General features: G+C 35.2%; 2 protein-coding genes and 1 pseudogene across 3 annotated transcripts; 1 reads left to right on the top strand and 2 right to left on the bottom strand.

Moving 5' to 3' along the window:
- Positions 1 to 9,994: 9,994 nt before the first annotated feature.
- On the bottom strand, positions 9,995 to 11,242 carry LOC147486276 (uncharacterized). The gene is made up of 5 exons (XM_086573698.1): positions 11,206 to 11,242; positions 11,003 to 11,101; positions 10,854 to 10,929; positions 10,217 to 10,293; positions 9,995 to 10,115 (listed from the first exon to the last, which is right to left on the bottom strand). The coding sequence occupies exons 2-5, from the start codon at positions 11,092 to 11,094 to the stop codon at positions 9,995 to 9,997; spliced, it is 366 nt and encodes a 121-aa protein (XP_086429824.1). The 5' UTR covers positions 11,095 to 11,101; positions 11,206 to 11,242.
- A 25-nt stretch (positions 11,243 to 11,267) lies between these two features.
- On the bottom strand, positions 11,268 to 16,527 carry LOC147486275 (5'-3' exoribonuclease 3-like). Its single transcript, XM_086573696.1, has 19 exons — positions 16,304 to 16,527; positions 16,089 to 16,191; positions 15,373 to 15,449; positions 15,094 to 15,285; positions 14,775 to 14,894; positions 14,580 to 14,642; positions 14,332 to 14,487; positions 14,078 to 14,242; positions 13,893 to 13,970; positions 13,640 to 13,807; positions 13,409 to 13,546; positions 12,856 to 12,951; positions 12,651 to 12,746; positions 12,082 to 12,152; positions 11,856 to 11,984; positions 11,707 to 11,783; positions 11,591 to 11,631; positions 11,429 to 11,503; positions 11,268 to 11,330 (listed from the first exon to the last, which is right to left on the bottom strand). The coding sequence occupies exons 1-19, from the start codon at positions 16,484 to 16,486 to the stop codon at positions 11,268 to 11,270; spliced, it is 2,091 nt and encodes a 696-aa protein (XP_086429822.1). The 5' UTR covers positions 16,487 to 16,527.
- Positions 16,528 to 23,818: 7,291 nt separating this feature from the next.
- LOC147486274 (uncharacterized) lies at positions 23,819 to 24,650 on the top strand (annotated as a pseudogene). The gene has a single exon (XR_015201505.1). The product of XR_015201505.1 is annotated as an uncharacterized LOC147486274 (transcript).
- The last annotated feature ends 726 nt before the right edge of the window (positions 24,651 to 25,376 follow it).

Genomic DNA, 25,376 nt, shown 5'->3' with positions numbered 1-25,376 from the left:
AATGCCTATGGACAACGATTGGAATTGAATAAGGAAATGATCTCCGACATACTTCAAATTCCAATAAATACCCGGGAGTCCCTTTGTTCAAGAATCATCATTTGATTCCGCAAAAACTTTACTACGAGCGACCGTATCTCATGGCAACCTCGAAGATACACATCACATTGTTCTTCAACGCTCTTTGAAACAGAATCAACGTGTTGTGCTCCACTGGTTGGGACATAATGTGGTAGGTACATCACACCAAACAGAAGTCACAAAGCCTCAAATTCACCTACTTTGGATTTTGCAAACTCAAAGAGATGATTTTTGTCTAATCCAACACCTCTGGAACGTAATCACCAAGAAAACAAGAACGTCTGCACCCCTACCCACTTTAGTAACGCAGATTATGATCGCGTTAGGGTTATCCAAAATTTCTCCAGAGACACCACTTCAAAAGCATATATAAAGGTACTCCAAACGGACTACTCCGTTGGTTTTGGACACCGATACTCGATAAATGAGCGGGAACAACCCAAGCTCAAATCGACCGTTTATTTGATGAAAATGCCATCTTTGAACATTATTAACCCCATGGAAGGCATTAAGCTTCTTCATCGGGTTTGGGGAACTACACCTTCGTCGAATATCATCATCACAACTCTTGAGTTTCCAAGATCGTCCAAGCAACTCATGATGTTGAACGGGAAGAGATCTTGGAAACTCATTCTCAATCCTTGCAAAATCCGCGGCTCTAATGGAAAATCAAACCGTACTCTCTGCCGGTAAAGGGACATTCGGATGCAGCTTCGGCCAACAAATAGAAGACCTAAACGGTCCGGTGCAAAATATGCATCTCCTAGATCAATATCGGATCCATGATATTACTAAGTCAATAAGTATATAATCATATATGTTATTACGTTTTTTCCGTCGTTACTATGTATTTTATCTTATCCTTTTGTTTTATTTTGTATGAAATGCTTAGTAGGATTGTCATCATTTCCATTGTTGACTAATATAATTTTAACATGTGCTCTGGGGAGGGTCTATTTTCTTACATACTCATTTTTCCATCCAGTTGCGTTACCTAGTTTATTACTTCATCCACTATGGCATCTTCATCATCCATGGTACCTCCCAAAATCATTCACGAACAATCCTTTCGGTCTATGATGGATTCCAATGCCTATGGCCATCTCTTCCATGATTACATCACAAACATTGGGTGGTCTTCCCTAATTCTTCAACCCCACCAAACTTATTCTCCTAGTTTGGCTGCATACTTTATGCTAATATGGATGACACACCAGCATTCAACCATGCATGGTTTCTACTTAGACGGGTTCACAATCGAGTTGATGACACACCTCATATCTTTTCCAACAACAACTTGCTCATCTTTGGACCTCCCATATCACGAACCAGCTGCATCTTGGCAGTACATCTTTCATAATTCTTACCGTTCCTTTCAGTGGCAAGCGTTTCGCGACTCTTATGGTGATGGTCTTGAGATCAAACGGGAAGGAGATGGCCATGTGCCATGGCGAAACATCACCATTCCATTAGCAAGCATGACCATGAACATGGGGACTGCCATGTTATTTGTACTCCTAAACATTATGGGAGATTGGCATTTTTCTACTGCCAATGAGGCTGCTTGCGTGGTATTCAGTGCACTAGCTCAGGGTCATGCATTATTTAACATTTTAGGTTGTGAAAGTTGTCTCGGCCTGAAACGAGCTCGCGCACTTTTCGGATAAGTATATACTTTTACCATCACCGCTTGCGAATCATGAAGACACATTTCCCAGGTTTGCGGCTACTTTTCATGATCGGGTCAAGGTGGATTCCATGTGCCCAAAGAAACGAATCATTAAGCTCATTGAGGGTTTTTCGTCAATGGAAGCGCCCCGCCGATACCGAGGCATGTTCGATGTTACCCAAAGGACGAAAAGATGAAGACCAATTTGAGGGAATCCGGAGACAAAGAATGGGCAGAAATTTGGCGGACTATTATCTATTGGCGATGCTAAGGAAATGCATTTCCTTAAAGAGGGCGCCAGACCTTCACGATCTGGCCGGATGGTAAACTTGAGTTTGCCATTGTACATATATCTAGCTAAACCTTTTGTTTGGTGTGCTATTGTTTTTCATGTTTCATATCTTTGGGTTTATTATATCGTGTGCTATGTTTAGTGTGCTATTGAACATTTTCTTGTTCTTTCCGAATAATATATTATGATCTCTAACCTCTCCGGTTCCGACAATCTAGCCCTAATTTTGCTCCGCGGTTCTCGTGTTTTCTCTTTTAATTATTGATCCTTCGAGGACTAAGCATCATTACGTTTTGGGGGTGCTTTAAACCTATAGCAAGAATTAGGCATCTTGTAGCCTATATATAGTTTTTATTTTCATATTAATAATTGTACTTAGTGACAAAGTCTTGTTTCCTTTTCAATGATGAAAATTGTCTAGAAATCTCACATTAGTATCCCAATTAGGATTTGTTTTAAGAAATTTTAGATAATCGTCGCAAATAGTTTTATACATCTTTTTCATGAATATTCATGTACCGAAGTATCATTGATTGTACATAGCGATAAGTTTAAAAACAACGGTTAGTTACTTAAACTATAAATCCCGTGAGAATCTAACCAAAAGCCTTGATATGAGTGATTTGTGTGTGATGACACGGAGGAGTAGTTTTTCGATTAGAGGAAATTACGATCTACTTACTTGATCACCACCGAACCCTAGGCTAGAATTTAGGCCTTCTTTGGATCGATATAGCTAAAAATTCTTACCCCTTTACAAATATTACCGCTAGTCACTCCACGAACCTTTCATCAAACCTTTCACTTTCACCACAAAAATTCCTTACCCATCTATTAAACCAAATAAAAGAACCTACCTAAGTGATGAGTATGAAATAGGATGAAATGTGGAAAGAATAAAGAGAAAGACTTGTGTATAAGTCCCAAAAAATAGAATCATGTTCTTAAAAAATCTTATAAAAAAAAAAAGAACAAAAAAAAAAAAAAAAAAAAAAAAAATCGATTTGCTTCAGAAAAGGAAAATAGAATCATGTTCTTAAGCCTTATAAAAAAATCTTAGTATCCGCAGAGGCTTAAGAACAAGGTTGGAAAAACTCAGTTAGAAGAAGGAAAGGAAAAAGGATTTCTCTAGTATAAATATATATGAAGACCCTATTCTCTCATACTGAATTTTGATTATCCATTTCCATTTTCTTGTACACTATCACCTAAGCCCCACAATACCTAATAAAGAAGACCTAAGCTCAATTAGGAGTAGGGTGGTGTGATAATAAGTAGTAGACGTGATTGATCGACATCGGCTCCTCCGACCGTCATTGAGATGTAAGGAAACGTGCCCACTTGCACACCGGAGTTAACAAAACCCGGAGTGGAAAAATTTTGAGTGAATATGTGTTTCAACACATACCCGTGAGAACCCATTTAGGTATGCTCTCAAGGATCCAAAACAACCCTGCTAGTATATTTCAATGAAAAGTTCACTGCATGAATAATCATATGTAGATGTTTTAATTATTGAATACATATTAACTTGAGTTTCAAAGAAATAAATCCTCGTTCCCTCTAAGGAGATGTATGGATATCCGAGATTAATTTAGGAAACAAGTTTACATCATTTGAATCGTTGTAGTATAAATGAAGTTTGTGAGTATCTTTTCTGGAAAACTCTCACGAGGCTATAACTCGTCCACTAGGGAATTCCTAGTGGTTTAAGGCCTTGTTGCATATGGTCAATGCAATCGCATCTTCTGTAAACGAGAATTAGTTTAGGACACATTTTTGCCACTTATCTAAGTTAGTGTCTCTTCTTTGCTTGAGGACAAGCAAAGTGCTGTTTGGGGGTAGTGTGATAAGCACCCAAAAGTGTATTATGAAACCCCATTGAGACATATAAATTTGGTTCATTATGTGTTTAATAATTATGAAATAAATGTGTTTTCATACTTTTGCGGTATTTGCGATAAACATGGAAATATTGGTTAAACCTGCAATAAAAAGACGAGGAATCAGTATATATGAATTCTCCCAAATCCACGTTGAAGCATCAAACTTCCAAAGCTCCTACCTCTCTAACCAGGGCCTCCGAATCGACACAAGAAAGCTGCTCGGACAATCGTATGCATGAACTCTACGCATAGGCTGAAGTTGTAAACCAAAATAAATACCGGTTTCCAATGGACTACATGGACCACTATGTGGGGCTACAAGATGGATGAGTCATCAATCATGGAGCATGTCAAGACAAAGATAACAAATTATTGGTGCAAAGTTGACACCTTGCATGTAATAAATTAGATTAGGTGTTAATAGTGAGAAAAAGGCAAGGTGTCACTTTGTTTTAATGTGGTAGATAAAAATGAATCAATGTGGTTTGATAATTCACGTGGGAGGAAATGAGATTTCTCTCAAATGGAGAAGAAATTAGACAAAGGTGGGGGACACTCCATTTACTCCCTTGACTTATTTTCCACCCATGGCATTATTTTAGTTCCTTAAGTGAAAATGAGAAGGAAGTTTTATTTTATTTGGAAAAAGCTTGTAATAGTTTTAATGGAGGAACACTTGTTCTTCTAGTTCTTCTAGAAATATATAAGTGAGTTTGGTTGTGGATTCTCTCTCTCTCTCTCTCTCTTTCTCTTTTGAGTTTTTAGTAGTTCATAAGTCCTTGTCCCAAGGATCATGAGCTAACTTCCCTTTTGGGGAGTTAATCCAACTCATGTGAGGGAAAAACATTGGTTGAGAGTTTGGTAGGTTTTTAGGATAAACAACTAACACTACATCCTATCCCAAAATGATAGTTGGTGTAGTGTCTAGTTAGAAATCAAACAATGAGCTTAGAGATAAGTCATTGTTTGGTTTCACTTGCTAGCATGTATAAGCTCTTAAGTGAGTCATGCATGCTAGGGATCAATTATATTTTTCCGTTAGGGACTTGTCTATGAGTTTAGGAAGAATAAAACCTATTTCAAATCAACACTAATGGTAGCTCACATGAGGGAGGATTAACTCTCCAACTTCTCTTCCAAATTTCTATTTTTAGTATCAAGTGCATGTTTTCAACTTAATGTTTTCTTAATGTTTAAGTAGGAATGATAAAAATCTAACATTTATAATAGACCCTTACTCCTTAGGTTCCTTATTGTAACATCCAATTTGTAGTTGTTCTATACTTTTTGGTAGTTCAATCCTTATTCTAACTCTACTCAACGAAGATCGTGAGTAAGGAACCTTGATTTCTTTTGCTTCAATTTAGAGAGTTCTAAACTCTAAGTGGTCGTAAAAGCAAATATCATGCTACATCCATGTTGCAATGGTAATTGACGTATAGTGTAACACCCATGTTGTAGTAGGAGTTGACAATTGAAAACAACATGTAAAATCAAACAACAAGCATCAACATTTAAGCTTCATGTTCATTTAAGCAAAAAGCAAGTTCATTAAACCAAAACACAAAATACAACTAAAATTATATATATATATATATATATATATAATATATATGAAAATTTTAAATTTAGTTTCCTACTTTTGTAATAGTTGGTTGTTTTTTGTTTCGAGTAGATCTCGGTTTTTAATGTACAAAATCGGTGGAATCGCCATTAATTTCAAATTTCAAATTTCCATGTTACACTTTTCATACTTTCAGTTTAATTTGGAGGAACTAGGGTTTTTTTTTTTTTTTTTTCAAACTATTTAGATTTCTGTTTGGAGAAGATGGGGTGAGGGACAAATTTGTAATATTACTAAAAAATTGACTGGGTGGGCTTTTAACATAATTACAAAAGTCTATGTCTTTTATCCGAAATTAAATTAGAATGGTGGGCTTCAGGCCCAATCTAATTGGGCTAACGAGTATTACTCCGGTACTAGATGAGCCAATTAGGATCCCTCATAGGAAATTAGGGCCCCCCAATATACACAAAAAAAAAACACCGTAAACTCAATTTGACTTTTTTTTGTGTGTATTTAGAGAGAGACTCTAATTTCTCATCTAAAAGCGGTGGGAAAATTCTAATTGGCTCATCGTGTACTCATTAACCCTTTTTAATTTCAAGAAACCTATGATAAACAACTAATTGTACCAACGTTTGAAAATATTTAAAAAATATACCATAACATCGTGTTGAGCCATTAACCATGGGCAGTAAATAATTTGAAATTCGCATTTTATTATATGTATATAACTTGAGGGAGGTCCTCAATTACTCTAATTTCTACTGTTTATGTTTGTCTTTTTGTTTATTACATGGTTCACTTGGGGAGGTAGCTTGGGGCGTTTAATTAATTGATATACGTATAGCATGCACCTAAATAGACACCGCAATTTAGAGTCGATCGCCTTTGTTGCACACAGATATTCTTGTTCACTAAGTATCATTTGTTTCACACCCTAGTAATGGTCATCTTGTTTCCAAGAAATTTACACCCGCATTACATACAGATTCACCATGAGAAGATAAGCCTGCATGAGACGAGTCTTAAAAAAATTCCTCAAAACTTGGTTATTGGATTATGAGGTTTCCACGGAATGAAGATTGATATTTTTCCTTATGATGTTTCCTTAGTAGGTTCCATTTGGCCGACTTGCTTGATTCTAGGTGGTGCTTTCCTTGTCCAAAGTATCCCGTCTGCTCATTCAAACACAGACTATCATTCTCTCGAAAACGTATTAACTATTTTGGTTCAAATTGAAGGTTATGGGTAGTTTAGCTACTCAAAAGAAAAAAGAGGTTGAAGATGCTTTTCGTTCTAATTTGTTGTGAAAACTTGGTTGTCCTGTGGTTATCTTTCTGTTTAACTTATGTACTGTTTCGCATGGTATGCAGGTCACAACTGCCATTATAGAAATAGTGGAGAAGCCATTGGAACGGGTATATATAGATGGTCAACCACATGAGCATTGTTATATAGTTTATTTACCGTGAACAGTCCAATCGTTTTCTGTCTTTCCTAATGCTTCTATGTCTGACAATTCAAGAGTCGTCCACACATCACACACACTTTCATATAAGGGATTCGTCGATTCGAGGAATGATGCTTTGGTAACATGTAACAATGATTTGTGACCAAAATTTGCCTATAGTGATGTGTCATTCTAGGGGTTCAATTAATTATCCCACACTTTTTTTTCGCTAAAGCATCTAAAGACTTTTTTTTTGGTAAAGATCTAAAGACTTAAAAGTAGGTTTTTACTGGCACCTCATTTAAAACCTTTAAGCTCATGCAAATGTGTCTTGCTCAACAGTTGTACGCCAAAGAAGGTAGAAAATGGTATGAAACTGAGATTAGGAGAGAAAGTAATTACATGTCAGATGCTGTAGCAGAAAATGAAGCGTGAAATACATTTGACACGCTGTAATAAAGACATCGTGTATAAATTGTCATCTGGCTTGACATGGCTTCAAGCCTTCAACAATACTAATCAAATTCGCGTGCGTTTTTTCACAACTTTTTGTAAATGTCTAAATTTACATCAAGGATTAAGACTTAGTTTTTAGCTTTTTAAGTTGTGGTAATAAGAGCAAGTCCAATAGAGAGCTGCTAAAAGGTGCCACATAGGCCTTTTAGCTTGCCCAACTAAATTTGGCACTCCAAAATCAAAAAACTAATCCAATCGCATTTTCTATTTTGAAGTGCTAAATGATACGGACAGTATAGTTTCTGTCGTCCGTCCATTATTTTGTAATTTAGGTTGAATTTTTTTTGGACGGACGACACAGTTTTTGCCATTCGTCGAAATTTAACACACAGACGGCAGAAACTATACCATCCGTCTCTCAAACTTATTATGGCAGCTGCTAGCGAAAGTCTTAACTTTGGCTGCGTTTTTTACTCCTTCCAAATTTAAGACCCTTTTAGCAATCTCATTAGAATGACATTTTTGTGGTTGGGGTGCTATATTTGCCTTTAGCAGCTCATATAGCCCCTATTGGATTTATTCTAAGGAGGGGATGATTTTATGTAGTGTTAATGGTTACTCTTCATGAGTAAAAAGATGTCTACATATCCAGTACTGTGTTAGTGAGATTGGAATAAAGCCACACGTAGTTTTGAAGGATGGCTATTATAATTATTGAGAGTAAGCATCAGAAGCGACACGTGTACTGATGAATACAGACGTGCGGTCGAGGTAGATGATATGTGCCTGTGAGAGGTATGTGGATAGCAGTTGTAGGTCTATCTGAGTTGGCATATGATGTAATGATAGTGTTCTCTGTAATTATGGTGGATGGCTGTAATGGTGCATGTGTTACGGCGGAAAATGAGCTTAAAGATAAGTTGGTAATAATGACAGTAATAGGTGATGATATCACGAGATGAAGTCGAGTAACGAATCACTAGGCTGCTGAGTATGCGAGTATTCTAATGTAGTGAGTGCAATGGTTGTTCAAATGTTTGGGGTCACGTTATGTTGAGAAAGTTGTGTGTGCACATCACGTGACTGATGGGATGTTCCCCGCTGTAAATTTTGTTATGCTTTATAAACATGTTATTACTTTTAGGCTTCGAAGCTGGGCCTGAGAATACACGACCGAAGTAGTAGTCAAGAAATCTGGTGTTTTACATGTGACTTCTGGAATGGAAGGGTTGGCTCTATTGAAAACAATGAAGGTGGGATTTTTGTGTTCGTTTTGTATGCATTGAGAACTATTATTAGTTTTTCAAAATATTAAATGTATGTGACAATGTGCTACCTTATTTGTTGCTTATTTCTCACTCAAATGTTTACTTTATAAACAGTCTGGTTTCGAAGGTTGTTTAATAAAGTTGCCATGTAATACTTACAAGAAGCTTACCGCGTCCTACTTACAGCCACTACCCAAAAGTCCAAAAAACATACAAGAAGCTTACCGCATTCAACTTACAGACCACACTCCCCAAAATACGATCACCCCTTCTACTTACAGTCCATATAACAAGTACACCAGAAATACGCTTTTACAGTTTTACCACATTGTACTTACAGTTGCCATATAACAAGTACAAGATGCTTGCAGCATTCTCCTGACGCTTGCACCAAAAATAGGATCAACGCAAGAATGAGGAACCCATTGACGTGTCAACAAAAAGGCCAGAGTCGTCTGATTGTAGCTTGCATTTTCCTCCTGTCACCACTGTGGCAAGTCCAAATATATTCCGCTTAACCATTTGTCCAACCAGATGTAATTAATCACACTGCCAGGCAAAATTACTATCATTTTTTGTGGCATTTCTTGACGCTCAGGAACTGTTCTTTGCCAACCATGTTCCTTCAGGAACACCCCTACCTCTTCCAAGGCCTTGATTGGCTCCTGCACCAGCCCATCCCCGTGCTGATGGTGAAGCGACCTTTCCAACATTTGGTGTGTGTACTATCGGAACACCCCTACCTCTTCCGAGGCCTTGATTGGCTCCTGCACCAGCCCATCCCCCTGCTGATGGTGAAGCAACCTTCCCAACATTTGGTGCGTGTACTATCCTATTAGACTCAGGAGTTTGATCTCTCCATAACACCATATACTCCTTGCCTCTGACTGGGACATTGTTCGTACTGGCAACAGGTGTACCAGATAAGGCCCGCATCTGCCCGGAATCAGAAATCCTGCTCCATGATGATCCCATATCTTTCGCATGTGCCAAAGACGGGTTAACTCGCCTACAAGAATCAGAAGTTTGATTCCATGATGATTGGATATCATCCATCTCTCCACCTCTGCCCCACTTTCCTATTTCAAATGAGGAGCTATATGATGTCATAGGTCTCATATTGTTTGCTGCTCCATTTCCTCTGCCATACCCACTTGCCGCAGGAGAACCATGTAGAGACTGAATCCTCCTACGCAAGTCAGGAGTTCTGTTCCATTGTGATTCCAGAGTCTTTCCTCTACCTCTCCCCACTTACCAATTTCCGATACATTATTAAGCTGCACCAATTCCTCTATGAGACCTGTTGTGAGTAGAGTGAATTGCTTCTATATTTCCTCTTCCCCTGCCTCTCCAAGCATGACCTGCTTCCTTCCGACGGACATTGCATCTGGTGATGCAACGTTTCCCCCATTAATCACTTTCCTGTATCTTTCTTGATTTTGCAAACTGCTGATAGCAATTTCTAGTTATATCCAAAAGACCAGTGCATGCAGGTTCTATAGGTGAACTGCAAAACTACATTATACTACTTGGATCAACCAACTTACCTGTTATAATTTGGTGGTCGATGACCCTCATACTCATGCCAAAGTGGCCGCTTCACATTGTCTGTTTCAGTTAGTGTCTGCATAGATACAGGGAACAATTCCATCAGATGAAAATATGAAAAAAAATATACGTCTCAGAAGTTTCCACTGGTGATGTTTAAGAAAATCGTGGATCGAATTTTTTCAGATACGTTAGGACTGTTCTCAGCACATTATCAACCTATTTTCAGATACTAAACTTGAGTCAATGCCTAAAAAGATATGTATACTTATATTACATAAATATTTATCATCAAGTGTGTATTCACAACACAATGCCATAACCTATCTTAAAGATCACAACTTGACAAAAATCACAAGGACACAAGTAAGAGGCCAACTCAATTATGGCTTCTTAATTATAAAAAGTAATGACGACTCTCAACGAGAACTACAAGCCAGAAAGATAATTTCTTCTTCCACAAGTATTTGCAGTAAACACAAAAATCAAGAGCTAACTGAACATTTGGATTCGTGAAATCATTGTATCTTACCTTTCAACAAAGCTACTTAAATACATATATAATTATAACAAAAATAATTTTGCAAAATGAACATAAAATAAAATGTAAAGACGGCATTTTCAAAGCAACTCTACCTTTTCTGGAATTGTTACATTCTCAAGAAGGCGAGGAATATGTGTGTTGCTAATAGGGAATTCATATGTTGCACACCTGGAACAGTAAAGACTATTACTTCTGTGGAAAATTCAGTTCATAATATGCACAACCTTGTTATTTAACTTACAGTACATCGTTCTTCGTAGCACTTTCCGCTTGTTTCACAGATGAGGTATCGTAGCCTGAATACTCACTAGATGGGGCTATAAAACCATTCATATCCCCACTGAGAGAAAGAGAACAGCACCTCAAAAATATCACTTGTAAGAATGATGTTTAGTTTTAAGAAATAACAACATAGATCCTTGTCAGAACATTGTCCATTCATACCTGGCAAAGATCTCTTTCTTAGTTGCATTTTGCTCATAAAGAGAGAAATTTGAGAAGCAAAATCATGAGAACTTCGATACAAAAATCTTTTCCCTACTCTCAGAATTTCTATTGATTTCATATTCCTGAGATCATATCATGGATTGCAACAATATCAACAAAATGTACAACTTCAAGACTAAAGTTACCTTCTGAAAAAGGATAACAAAATATGACAGTGTACCTCAAGTTCATTTTCCAATTTGCTGGTCTCTGCAAGAAGTCGTTTTTCCTCGATAAAGGGAAGCTTAACAATGCCCTTACATGAATAAAATTTGAAGTGAACGATGGATCTTAGTTAAAAGTATGTTAATGACTTTTACATCATAATAAGAGGTGAGCAAACCTGCCACAAGAACCGCTTCCCATCGATATCAACATCAAAATCTGGTCATTGGGACAGAAAAAATTAGTATCTGACTAAAATGTAGTAATTACATTCCAGATATAAATTGATATTACCAGTTGGATAAAAGTCAATGAGGTTGGATTGCTCCTCAGTAACAAGGTGCCAGTAAGCTTTGGGAAGCGCATAAATACTACAAAAGCAACTTCAGATGTGTTATGTGAAGAACAAGATGACAAACAATGTAGCAAGGAGATGTTCTAACCTACGAGGTGGAAGGACTCCCATCAGCTGATCAAAAGGTTTAAATGGTACCCCCATATTAAATGAGACATTTACCCCACCAAGGCCCTTTAAGTCGGAAGCAAATGGACCATAATGATAAGGATAAAACCTACGCACAAAAGCAGATGTAAGCTTCTTAGCAGAAAGAATGTCGAAGTCACATCGACCCATGAGTAAACTAATTTCACTATGCAAACAGAACTTACCAATTCCATGACCCGACTCCAAAATAGTAGTACTGAAGCACCCAGCATAGGCCTTCAGTGTACTTTCCAACCTGCAAAGGATAAAAAGAGAACACTCAAAGAACCGAAAATATATACTACCTTATATACCCAAGTACATGGAAATTGCTCTGATTGAGAGCACTAGCATGATTGCCTTCAATTTGGTACTAAGTTGTCAATGTAAGTTGTTGACAAGAGAGTGACATTGGCACCATGCATGTAGATGCTTGTCATAAAGCACACTGAAAAATTAGTAGGACAAAGATATTTGTACAAGCCTAAGGCGCTGCTTGGATAACAAAGATTTTTCATCAGTCAAATATAATCCAATCATTTATTTCAGAATGTAGTGTCAACATTATATATCCTTCTATCTCTCAAGGTTTCTTTATGTGTTAAGGTAATAATGTTCCATGTGTAATGTAATCAATAAACAACACCTTTGCGCTGAATTTCAAATGGAACACAAATCTTCTGCAGATACTTCGATTCTAAATTAACGAGGAAGTCATAAACGTGCTCATAAAAGGATATCAACCGGTACATACAATTTCTTTACGTATACTTTCAATTTCCCTCCCGCTTTGTGCAGAGAATTTTTCCTTATAATATCGCTCTTTCCAACCTGGCATACCCAATTGGATCTGCAAGATAAAACCGATTGCCACCTTTACAAACGTTTCCAATGAACATTTGTACTTCCAAGGAGCATAGCAAACCAAAGGAAAATCTCACAAAGAAACAAGCACATACCGTGTCTTTCTCCAGGCCACCTAGTTTAAATAAGTCAGATTTCTGATGTATTACCTCTTTCACCCTTCTCTTCAGTTCTTCCGTATTCTTCAGCACCTGCAAACACCATGGAAGAGATTCATTCAATTCTGAAAACGACGGACATACCTTAGCTTCATCTAGAGAGAATCAGCTTCCACCCACATGTACTTGTTTATGTAAAGACCTCTGATGTCCTACAGATGAATCACGAAGAGCAAAACTATCCATCGAATGAATCATGCTATTCAAACTAAATCAGGCCATTTGAAATGTTGGCTTCGCTCTTTAGTGAGTGGTAGAACAAAGGACTTGCATTGGCAATTTCACATTAATTGACAATTAATTGAGAAAAATATTGGAGATGCAATGCACAGAATTATTGTTTGCATCCCCAACAATCCTATATCTACTCATTAGATGTTTTTCCAAGGAGATAACTAAAGTAGTCATCCAAAACTATAACCTTCCATATTTATGTATTAACCAAAATAAACAGAACAAGCTCTAAATTACATTCAAACATTTTATATACCTCATTTTCAATAATAGCACACATTCCTCTTGATGTTGAATCAGACTTAGAAGTATTCACAGTTGGTACTTTGCAATGCTCATGCCTTCCATTCAACACCAAGTCCTTTACAGGGAATTGAATAAATGGGTCTTCTTCCTGCACATAGAAGATAATAAAACTAGTCAAGTATACTCTGCTGAAGAGAATTGTATGTGAAGGCCGGCCAAGCACTTCACAGGATATGCTCACCTTAATTTCCAGATCATCCATTTCTTTAGCCATTTGTTGCATGATTCTCTTCTTCATACTCTGGCTCATATTCATTCTTTTCTTGAATATTCTTTCTTCATATGATCCGATGGAAAGTATGAACTTTTCAATCTGCTTCAGGTTCAGATATCCTGCTTTCTCCTCCAGCTGCTTAAAAACATTTGAATTACAGAACGTGTAACAGCCATTGAAGTTTCTACCATGCATGTAAAAACAAAGAGATAGTATATACTTTGTGTGTATTGACAAGGTAGTCTCCATGAGTTTTAAACTCATCTTTGTATACATCCATCAATAGATCAATCGCACCCTGCCAATACAATATAAATCAGTACATATTTCAAAAATTAAACTTCATATACCTAAGCTTATTCAATTAATAATTGCTTCTGAAAATTATCAGGCATGACAATAGACCTCTCTAATCTCTAAAGAGGGCATGTGCGGCAAAAAATCGTTCCCAGTAAAAAAGCAAATGAACACAAAATCATCTATAATTCGCTCAAAATCAATCTTAAATGGAGGGCTAGAAATTTCCAGTTCAAGCGCCAAATACTCCCTCACGGTCCAGATGTTGAGGAACTGCAAAGAAATGACCATATAAATAAAGACATTCAAATGACTTTTTGGCATCACATAAGCACTTCTAGAAAAGTTCGAGGCAAGACTACCTGATATGGTTTTTGATATGGTTTTCTAGATACATTGGCCGGCTTCCATTTATTAGAGCACTCTTCACTCAATGGTGAAGAGGCAGAGGTCACGTTAGAAAGGCAGCTCTGTAAAGGTCGACCCATACTTCCTCGCGTTTGTTCCATGATCACATCCTACACAATAATTATTAATGTAAATTTGTTAATTTAATAAGTGAAATGTATTTATGGAAATAACAAAATCCATATTTATGGACTCAATTGACCTCTCTTAGAATGGTAAAATGTATTTCATGGGTAGCTAAGGCCAACATTATTAAATCTGCGTCCTGCATAACAACATACCCAAAAGATACAATACATGGTAATGACCCCGGAGGAAACTACAAGGGATAAACAATTATCAAATATATTGCATTGACATACTGGAGGCACAAGAACATGAAGTTCGATGTTCATACCAGACCATATAGGCAGTGACGAGTATTTGGATTATAACCATCATGGTTCCTTTGAAGGCGTATGAACTTCATTATCTTGTGTTCTCCTTCACCGGGAGAATTTGCATCAGACAAAATAACCTTCAAAGCACATCAAATACTATCAACCGTTATGATAAAGTTTTAAATAATGATTCATTAATTATGAAGATTCCATGGAACAGGGAATTGTTGTCGGACACTTAAAGCTTTGTAATATATATCCATAATCCTGTAAAAAGGTTAGATAAATACATAATACCAAAATTTAGGTAGCACTCTAGATAGTTTAGCATTAAACCTTTATACTTTTCCAACCAATATCACTCTTAAGTCGCAAACATATATAAACTTCTAGAGCATTTGATAATTTTTCCATGAACTCTGTTCCTGGAGTAATAACATTTGAATCTGATACTTCCAACTTTTGTTTTGGAAGAACCTTCTTGCCTTCCCTTTCAAACTCCTTTCGCAAGCGTTCCTCTTCAGCTTCCTACAATACCCATACAAGCACATACTGTAAATACTTTAAAAGGCATTCTACAAACATAATGGTGAAACAAACCAACTAAACACCCACAGCGATTTCAGCATCTTTAGCTGTCCTGAATCGTCTTGAACGCTGCTGATTCATTTTAGCCCTTGGAGCTACTCCATCTACATGAAAATATGAACACCATAACAATATGAAATAATATTATATTAGCTAGTTGGATGAGGCGCGAGATGGACAACATTGCTGAGTTTTACATTTTAGAAAGTGAAAATGCTGTCTTGTGTAAAAATATGCATAGTCAGTTACTCAGTTACATGTAGGAATGGCAATTATACTATTGCAGTTTTTTTCAAGTTACACTGCTCAACTTCCTTCACTCTATCTACTGATACTTTTGAAGGTTTATTATTTTGCTTTTCTCTTTTTCTTTCCTACAGATGTTTTGAAGGAAATTTATATATATGACCATTCTATAATGTTTAAATTTTCTTTTGAAATACTTTCAAACAATAATATCTCCTTCATTAAATTGAAGTTCAATTTCTTAGGTGCAAGGAATATTGAGTATTGACTGATTTTTTTTTTGAGTCCACGTAAGCAGAGACATGCACAAATCGTATAATAAAAAAATTCAGTACATTTGCCATGCTTTTTTTTGTACGAGTTTAAATTGTAATTTACTTTTCCTTTTGAGCGAACCACTTTTATGGTTATAATTAATGCATTTGAAGAGTTGCATCAGCAACACTGCAACCTTTTTGTCATGGACAACTTAAGTTGATACAAGAATTAAAACTCACCAATTGCCAAAAACAACAGCTTCCTTGGCCGAACGAGCTTAAAAAGCCAATCGATGTATTCGAATATGTTTTGAAACACCTCATCGAAGGTCGTTGGTGGTTCCTGCATGCACATGAAAAACATTTTAGACATACCAAAACAAAGCATATTATTACAACAAAGAGGAACATAAAGACACATAGAGACACTAGAAAAAGTAAGTAAAGGAACAAACTCGATCATCTGGATGGAAACAAGGATGGATAATTCCATTCATGTCAAGGTACAAATTATCAAACTCTATTCCATTTGGGTTAGGATCTCTAGTGTCTATTTCATTTCCTTTTGCTTCTCGTACGGGTACCACCGCGTTGGGGTACTTGTCAACTAACCACTTATAGAACGATGGAACTCCCATTTTTCTCTCTCGCTCTAAATCTCTAATCTCTCACAGAAGTAGTAGTTACGGTTATGTACTTTAAGTAGTAGTTATGGTTATACTTGAACCGCGCTAAGCTTCGAGGGGAACGAATTGGAGAGTCGAGACAATTATGCATGCCAACACTTATCGAGGATGTCATCATATCATTTGACCCCTGAGCCGTTTTTGTGTACGTTACTCAAAATAACGATTAACGAAGCGCGCGACTCTAGAGTTCCCTGGAACACAGATATTTTGATTTTGTATTTTCTAGGAATCTGGGTTCATAAAATATTTTTGGATTTTATAGCGTTGGACATAGTACAAAATATCCCGATATATCGTGATATTTGGAGATATCTATTTAGATTTCAGAAAAAGATATATAAATATCACGATATGTTTAGAGATATATACAACTATAAATATCAGTTATATTTTGACGATATTTATGATATTTGGATATATTTGGTGATATTTGGCGATATTTTGTGTATATAACAATTTTATTTAATATTTACTATTATATTTTAAATAAATATAAATAATGTATATATATAATATCTACGATATTTATCGATATTTTGGATATATACACGATATTTACATGTGAAACAATGTCAAATATCCCCAAAGATGAGAATATATCCACGATACATATCCAGAAATTGAATATCGATAAATACCTATATCCTGATATTTTGTACTGTGGCGTTGGATATTTAATTTGGACCGAGCAAATGACCGTGAATATTGCAAAGCTAATTTGGCCATGTTAGAAATTTCAAAGTAATCTTTTACAAAAATAAAAAATAAAAAATAGAAAATCTCCTTAATAAAAATAATCTCGTATGTTCTATCTAAGGGTTAGAGCATCTCCAATAAATAGTGTAAAAATCCACCTCCATATACACTCTATCTAAATCCCAAATACATAAAGTGTATATTTACTATTTGTAACTATTCCAATGGTAAGTTGAGACAAATGTGTAAAAATATATAACAACAGACTTAAACTGTCACATCCCATTCAAAATAATGAAAAATGACGGATTTGGTCCGTCGCAAAAGCTTAAAACAAATAGTGGTCCATTTTCATACATTATTCAAAGTAATGTCCGTGTTTTGTAATAGTTATAAATCATTGAGCGACATACTTAGACCGTCGCAAATAAAAAAATAAAGCTTTAAACGTGAGTTGAAGTGACGTTCGAGTTTTTAAGTTGAACAGACGTTACTATAAGTGACGTCCGAGTTTTTTCATTAACTAATAGCGGGATGGAAAATTCCCCACCCCATCTATTGACTAATAACTTATTACCTATGATTTACAACCCCCGTTAGAAGGAGTTTTTTAGCATTTGAAGTGTAAATTTTACACTTTATATTGTTTACACTCCCCATTAGAGATGCCTTTAGAGGATAATTTACTTTGCATTTAAGAAAACAACCAAAATACAAGTCCAAAACAAAATAAGAGATTTGTCCTATTGGAAATATAAGAAAGAAAACACAGTACCAATAAAAGTACGATAAAACATAACGGGCTAACCACTCACTTAGCTCCTTTTAATTAGTGTTAACAAAGGTTTTAGATTTTGAAACTTAATCTTTCCGAGAGCAAGTTCAGGCTGCTGAAAAGTGTCACAGAGGTCTTTTAGCAGGCTCAGCCATACTTAGTAGCCCAAAACAAAAAAAATCATTCCAATCACATTTTTTAACAGTTGTTAAGTTCGGGAGACAGACGGCTGAGTTTCTGCCGTCTGTATGTTAAATTACAACAGACGACACAAATTCTGTCGTTTGTACACTCCAGACGCTATAACGTACGAATCTCTTCTCAATTCGCTCCTTCAATTCTTCAATCCCTCACTCTTCTTCTTTTCTCACACACAAAAACAAAAAACAATAACTAAATAGGGCAATCTGAACATAATGATTAGGAATATTAATAAAATAAAAGAATATAAAGAGAACATAATTAGGAACATTATTATAAACATTTAGGCAATATTTCATTTGATGTGTTTATTATAAAGGTGTTTTATTATTCAAACTTTTTAAAGGTAAACAGAACATTAACATTAGGAAAATAAAATAGAACATTAAAACAGAGCATCAATCTTCATCCTCATCATCTTCATCATCATTTGTTTCGTCATTACCCTTTTCATAACAATACGGGTCTCGAAGTCATTCATCATCATCATCTTTTTCTTCTTCACTGTCTATTTCTTAGTCTGAATACTCACTGGTAGGGCAATCCGACTAGTGAGACCATTCGGGGATAGCCATGAAAGCAACTAAAGAAAGAAATAAATATGTAAGAGGAGACATTGTTTTTTTTAGTTAATCTCATATAGTTTGATAATGGTTTTTATATAAGCAAAAAAATTGTACAAACGAGAAAATTTAATGGTGATTAGTAAGAAAACGATAAAACTTAATAGTTATATGTACATAAATTTTAGTAGAAAATATTTTTTTTGGTTTTTTAGGTCTGCCAGGTACAAACGGCAGAGTGTTTATCGTCCGTCCATTTAATTAAAACGGGAGACAGACATCATAGTTTCTGCCGTCCGTACATACATAACTAACAGACGGCAGTTCGTATCCCGAAATTTATTATGGCAGCTGCTAGCGAAGGTCTTAACTTTGGCTGGATTTTTGATTTATTCTAAATTTAAGACTTTTTAGCAGTCTCATTAGAATGATATTTTTGTAGTTGGGGTGCTATATTTGCCTTTAGCAGCCCATATAACCAAGTCTCAAAATATCATTGATATATTCGATATATCGCGGTAAATTGGTACACCGATATCGATATTTCCGACATATATCCACCGAATATTGAATATTTTTTTCCCGATATATATCGGAATTTCCGATATGAAATTTTATACCGTCGATATAATCGATATATCCGATATTTACGATATATATCAGTTGACTTTTTGACCATTTTTAAATATAAATCCGATATTTCTAATATATTTCCGATATATATATGATATTTCCGATATATCCGATATTTCCAATATTTTAAATAATTTGGAATGGTCACAAACAAAATTGAATATATCCAATATATATCGTTTTTTGGGTACACCGATATATTCATCGATATCGATATTTTGGGCATTGCATATAACCCCTATTGGACTTGCATTGAAAGATGTATTCAATCTCCATCCGCTCCGGGGTTGGATTAGAATGAGTTTATGAATTGCTCAAAAAATGGAGAGTAACCACTCTATTTGCAAAAGGTGCCCGGGTAATGTGGTCGCCTACTTGCCTCACCGCTTGCTCGTTAGGTGCAGTCCGCAAATTGCCTTGTTGGTTGTCAACCCGGTCATCACAAGCTTACTCTCGATTATAAGCCCGATTAGGGGGGAATTTGGCCCTAACGACCCTAACCCTACCGACCGAATCCGGACCCTAAGCCCCTATAAAGCCCTCACAACTAAAGCCCTCATGAGGTTAGGGCCTACCGCCCTAATGCCTTCTAGGCGGCGGCTAGGCTAAGATTCTAAAACATGGGCCCTAATCTCTAATTCAGCCCCTCATTAGCCCGATTCTAACCCTACCCTAACTAAGTCCTAAACCAAGCCCTAACCGCCCCTGCTTCACACTTTCACTATAAATACACATACCATAATTGTCCAACTCTTTTGTTAAATATTTTCAATTAAAATAACATCATTCCTTTCAGTAATTTATCACTTACACCCAATGGTATTTCCAATAACTCATCTTTATATAACAAAAACTTGTCAACTTAAATGAATGTGAAACAATAAGACTAAATTTAATAAAAATAAGACTTTATTCCTTTCGATCATCAAGTCAAAGTCCATAACTTATTATTCTCAATTTCTTTTCTCACTTATTTTTATAAATTATATTTTTATTCACATCCAAGTCAAGTCTAAAACTAAAAGTTTCCTTTTCACACCATTAAAGAAAAATACGTATGACATTTGAACATGTAAAACCAAAACAACCTTTGTCGAAAAATGACATTTGTAATCTCAAACCTTTCTCCATCACTTGTTCAAAAGCCAATATTTTCATTTCCATATACAAAGCTTGAATCACTTTTAAATTGAAGAAAGGTAATATTATATTTGTTTGAATCTATTATAAAATAATTTATGATATTACAAATAGTTTAACAACTTCCATGACCATAACCAAAACTATTATGTTTCTTCGTTATATCTATTACTTCTTCCTTTAAAATGATAATATAATTATTTGTCTACGTATTTCAATGTTAAATGTAATTTTAATGAGGGTTTGAGTCTGAGGAAGAACAAATTTTGAACTCTCGATGTCTTGATTCATTAGATTGTGGATGTCAAGATTTTAAATTTTGGACTTATACTGCGATTATTACTAGATTGGTTGGACTTTGAGTTTGTAGATTATTAGACATTTTTGTAATATAAATGAAGTTTTAAAACCCATGTAGTAAAAAAAAATATATAGGCCTACCCCCAAAGCCCTAAAGCCCCACCTAAAGCCGACCCTAAAGCCCTTAAAAAGCTAGGCTGTGGTCGTGGTCGGCTTGAGATTTAGATTTATGACCCGGCCCGCCCTATCTTATTTTAGAAGCGAGGGTTAGGCCCTAATTCCTCTAATATTTGAAGGGCTTTAAATGTTTAGGGGTTGCCCTAAATCGCCCATTGCCCACCCCCCTAAGCCCGATTCATTCAATGTGTAGAACTGTAGATAGAGTGATAGACTACTAGAAATAAGTGGGGCCAGGCCACAGTCTATGTTCAAATTTGTTTTGCACGGGTGACCCTACTGGCTATAGTTATAGGGCTGCCAATAGTTTCGAACCCGAACCAAATCAATAAAAAATAGTTTAGATTTTGATAATTTGGTTTGTCCTCCACTAATCCAAAACCAAACTAATAAAAGTAAGATATTGGTTTGGTTTGGTTCTGGATTTGTTTTCCACCCAACCAATATTAACCCAAACCAATAAAATAACATTTTAATAATATTTATAAATAATTTTGTATATATTTATCAATTGTATAGCTAAAATTAATTAATTTAATTTAGAATTTAATTTAAAATTTAATTAATTTTATAATTTTCGGTTTGGTTTTAATTTACAATATATCTTATTGGTTCGGTTTGTTTCAGTATTATTTGAGGTTCTCAATTTTCTTTTGATTCGGCTCGGTTTTGAATTCCCAACTTTTATCAGTTCGGATTTGGATTTCCCATAATCTAACTCAAACCGATCCATTGACCGCTCTATAGTAGAGTGAGAAACTAACGCCATCATAACCATAATTGATAACTGAAAAGTCATAACAGAAGTTGCATACTTCTTGGCTTCTACTTGGTTGAATTTCCATATCATATCAGCAATAATTCCGTGGTCCATCAAAGCCTTGGATCCTTGATTAATTGTCTCAAACTCTGATCTCAGTTTGATAATCATAATCTAGTGTATATTTGAAATCCAAAACTCCAAATCACTGGCATTGACACATCTACCCCTTTTGAAATACCAAGTACGAAGGACCAAGCACAGTTTGGAATTCACATAATTCCAATAAATCCAAAATCCGAAATTCACTCAATTTCAACTCCTATCACATTCGGAATTTCATATAATTTTAGAATTTCAGATATTTCAACTCTATATTTGGAATTCCGTTTTTTTAAAAAATTGAAATTCCGAATAAAATTCTGAAGTTTGTTGGGAATCACTTAACTATAGTACCAAAGCATAAGTACAAAATATCCCGATATATCGCGATATTTATCGATATTTATCTAGATTTCAGAAAAAGATATATAAATATCCCAATATGTTCAGAGATATATACGACTGCAAATATCGATGATATTTCAATGATATTTTTTATATTTGTGATATTTAATGATATTTTGTATATGTAACAATTTTATTTAATATTTATCATTATATTTCAAATAAATATAAATAATATATCATGATAAATTAAAAAATATTCACAATATCTATGATATTTGCCGATATCCAACGCCATCATAACCATAATTGATAACTGAAAAGTCATAACAGAAGTTGCATACTTCTTGGCTTCTACTTGGTTGAATTTCCATATCATATCAGCAATAATTCCGTGGTCCATCAAAGCCTTGGATCCTTGATTAATTGTCTCAAACTCTGATCTCAGTTTGATAATCATAATCTAGTGTATATTTGAAATCCAAAACTCCAAATCACTGGCATTGACACATCTACCCCTTTTGAAATACCAAGTACGAAGGACCAAGCACAGTTTGGAATTCACATAATTCCAATAAATCCAAAATCCGAAATTCACTCAATTTCAACTCCTATCACATTCGGAATTTCATATAATTTTAGAATTTCAGATATTTCAACTCTATATTTGGAATTCCGTTTTTTTAAAAAATTGAAATTCCGAATAAAATTCTGAAGTTTGTTGGGAATCACGAACTATAGTACCAAGCATAGTACAAAATATCCCGATATATCGCGATATTTATCGATATTTATCTAGATTTCAGAAAAAGATATATAAATATCCCAATATGTTCAGAGATATATACGACTGCAAATATCGATGATATTTCAATGATATTTTTTATATTTGTGATATTTAATGATATTTTGTATATGTAACAATTTTATTTAATATTTATCATTATATTTCAAATAAATATAAATAATATATCATGATAAATTAAAAAATATTCACAATATCTATGATATTTGCCGATATTTTGGATATATCCACAATATTTACATGTGAAAGAATATCAAATATCTTAAAAAAATATATATATATATATATTCACGATACATATCCATAAATCAGAAATCAATAAATAATCATATGCTGATATTTTGTACTACAGTACCAAGTACCAACTACACCATCGACCCCCTTCGAAATTAAATTGAAGGATGGTGAGGAGGGTGCACACATTGATAATTCATAATTCCCTCTGACTTGTGGAACGGAGCATTCAATATTTCAATCCTCTTGTCCATAAAATAATCCAAAATTTTAAAAATACCCAAAATAACAATCACCTCACCATTTATTTTTCATCTATCGCTTTCACTGCACTAGTTTCCAAAAAATCCCCCTTTAATTACTTTTTCCATATCTATACGTTACTCTCAACCTTCTATACCCAGTCACACAACGGTCCTACAACTCACTCTCTACCTTTCACTTCCCAGTCAAATGACTCAAATCTACCGTTTTACCGGCTCTTAGAACACACAACAACAGGGATCACTCCTTCATAAAATTCTATGATTCTAGCTCTTGACTCTTTTTCTCTCCAGTGTTAGAAATGAGCGATCTGAGTCGACTAGGAATTGACTCACTGTAGTTTTCGTTATTTCACTCATAGCTTTGTTCACTGAACTCTGTTACCTCTTCTGCCGCCGAAAGAAACAAACCAACTCACCAGAATCTCAAAACTCCGGTGAAATTTTAACTACTAGCACCATTTCTTCATCCTCAAAACATCTTCTTTACTACTTGTTCTGCTTCAAAAACAAGTCTAGGACTGAACCAAACGTTGCTTCAACAACCATTCATCCCATCAACGATGAACAACAAGATGAGTTAGTGAAATGGCGAGAAATGCAGGAAATACAAGGACCATCAAGGGTATTGTTTACTATCAAGGAAGAAGAGAAAGAAGATTTGGAAAGTGAGAAATCTTGTTCAGATAGAAAGTTCAGGACAAAGGGTAGTTATTCATTGAATGATGAAGAAGTGGTAATGATGAGTATGGAGAGAGAGATAGAGTCTCCATTTTTTACACCATGTGGTTCTCCTCCTTATTACTCTCCATCTTCCTCACCACCTCGTGAAGTGAAGCATTTGAAGGAAATTGATTGTTGTTTTGTTGTTCGCATTGATGAGTTGCAGAGAAAGGTTGGGGAGAGAGATAGCCATGGTGATTGACTTCAGTTGACTTGACTTGAGTAAGATGTTTTTTGTACGTATTTGTTTTGGTTTAAATATGGATTTGACATTAATTAGGTCTAGTTGTTAGAAATAGTAAAATTATTGTCTTACGCATCTTCTTATTGTAATCTTGATAGTGACATTTTCTTCTTTATGAGCTAGGTTCGCAATATACAGTTTTCTATGAATAATGCCTGCATAGTTCGAAATGTCCAACGGATCTTTAATTTCAGAGATTATATTAGATGGTTTCAATGGGATCTATGATGCTCTGTTTTCAAGATGGAGCAATGTTAAATTGGTATAGGATAAGGAAGACAGTGTTAAATACAAATCTTTAGGAATATAAACGTTATGTAGGAAGTATGCATCACATTCTATTGTTGCCCAGGACATGACAATTGTATTTTTTTTTTCTTGAAAACATGACAATTGTATTTAAGAGGTGCTATACGGCTTTTAGCATCCGATGAAGTCGTGTTTCCAATGGCGCTGCTAGATTTTGTCTGAATTCGGCTGGTGCGAAAGGTATGGTCTTATCAAGCAGGTGTTATAATTAAATTCAAGGTAACAGAGGGCACAATATATAAAGTTATGGTCTTATCTAGCAGATGCTATAATTAAATTCAAGGTAACAGAGGGCACAATATATGCTGTATGTACTATGTACACAACTTGTGTACAAAAGGCAGAATTGTTATGTGTGTAAGCTTCAATTTGGACATAAAACATGAAGACCATCCACCAAATTATAAAGATGAATTAATCTACCGTTATAGGATAGAAACCCCAAAACTTATCAAATATGAATCTATTATAATGTTGATTTTTATGACAAAACCCCAAATCAAAATTATATCCCAAATACAAGAATCCAAAAATTCTATCCTATATATATATATATATATATATATATA

The sequence above is a fragment of the Coptis chinensis genome, chromosome 7 (genome assembly GCF_015680905.1).
Source record: "Coptis chinensis isolate HL-2020 chromosome 7, ASM1568090v1, whole genome shotgun sequence".
Lineage (NCBI taxonomy): Eukaryota > Viridiplantae > Streptophyta > Magnoliopsida > Ranunculales > Ranunculaceae > Coptis > Coptis chinensis.
Note: the sequence above shows the minus strand (reverse complement) of the source record. Positions and strands in the feature narration are given on the sequence as shown.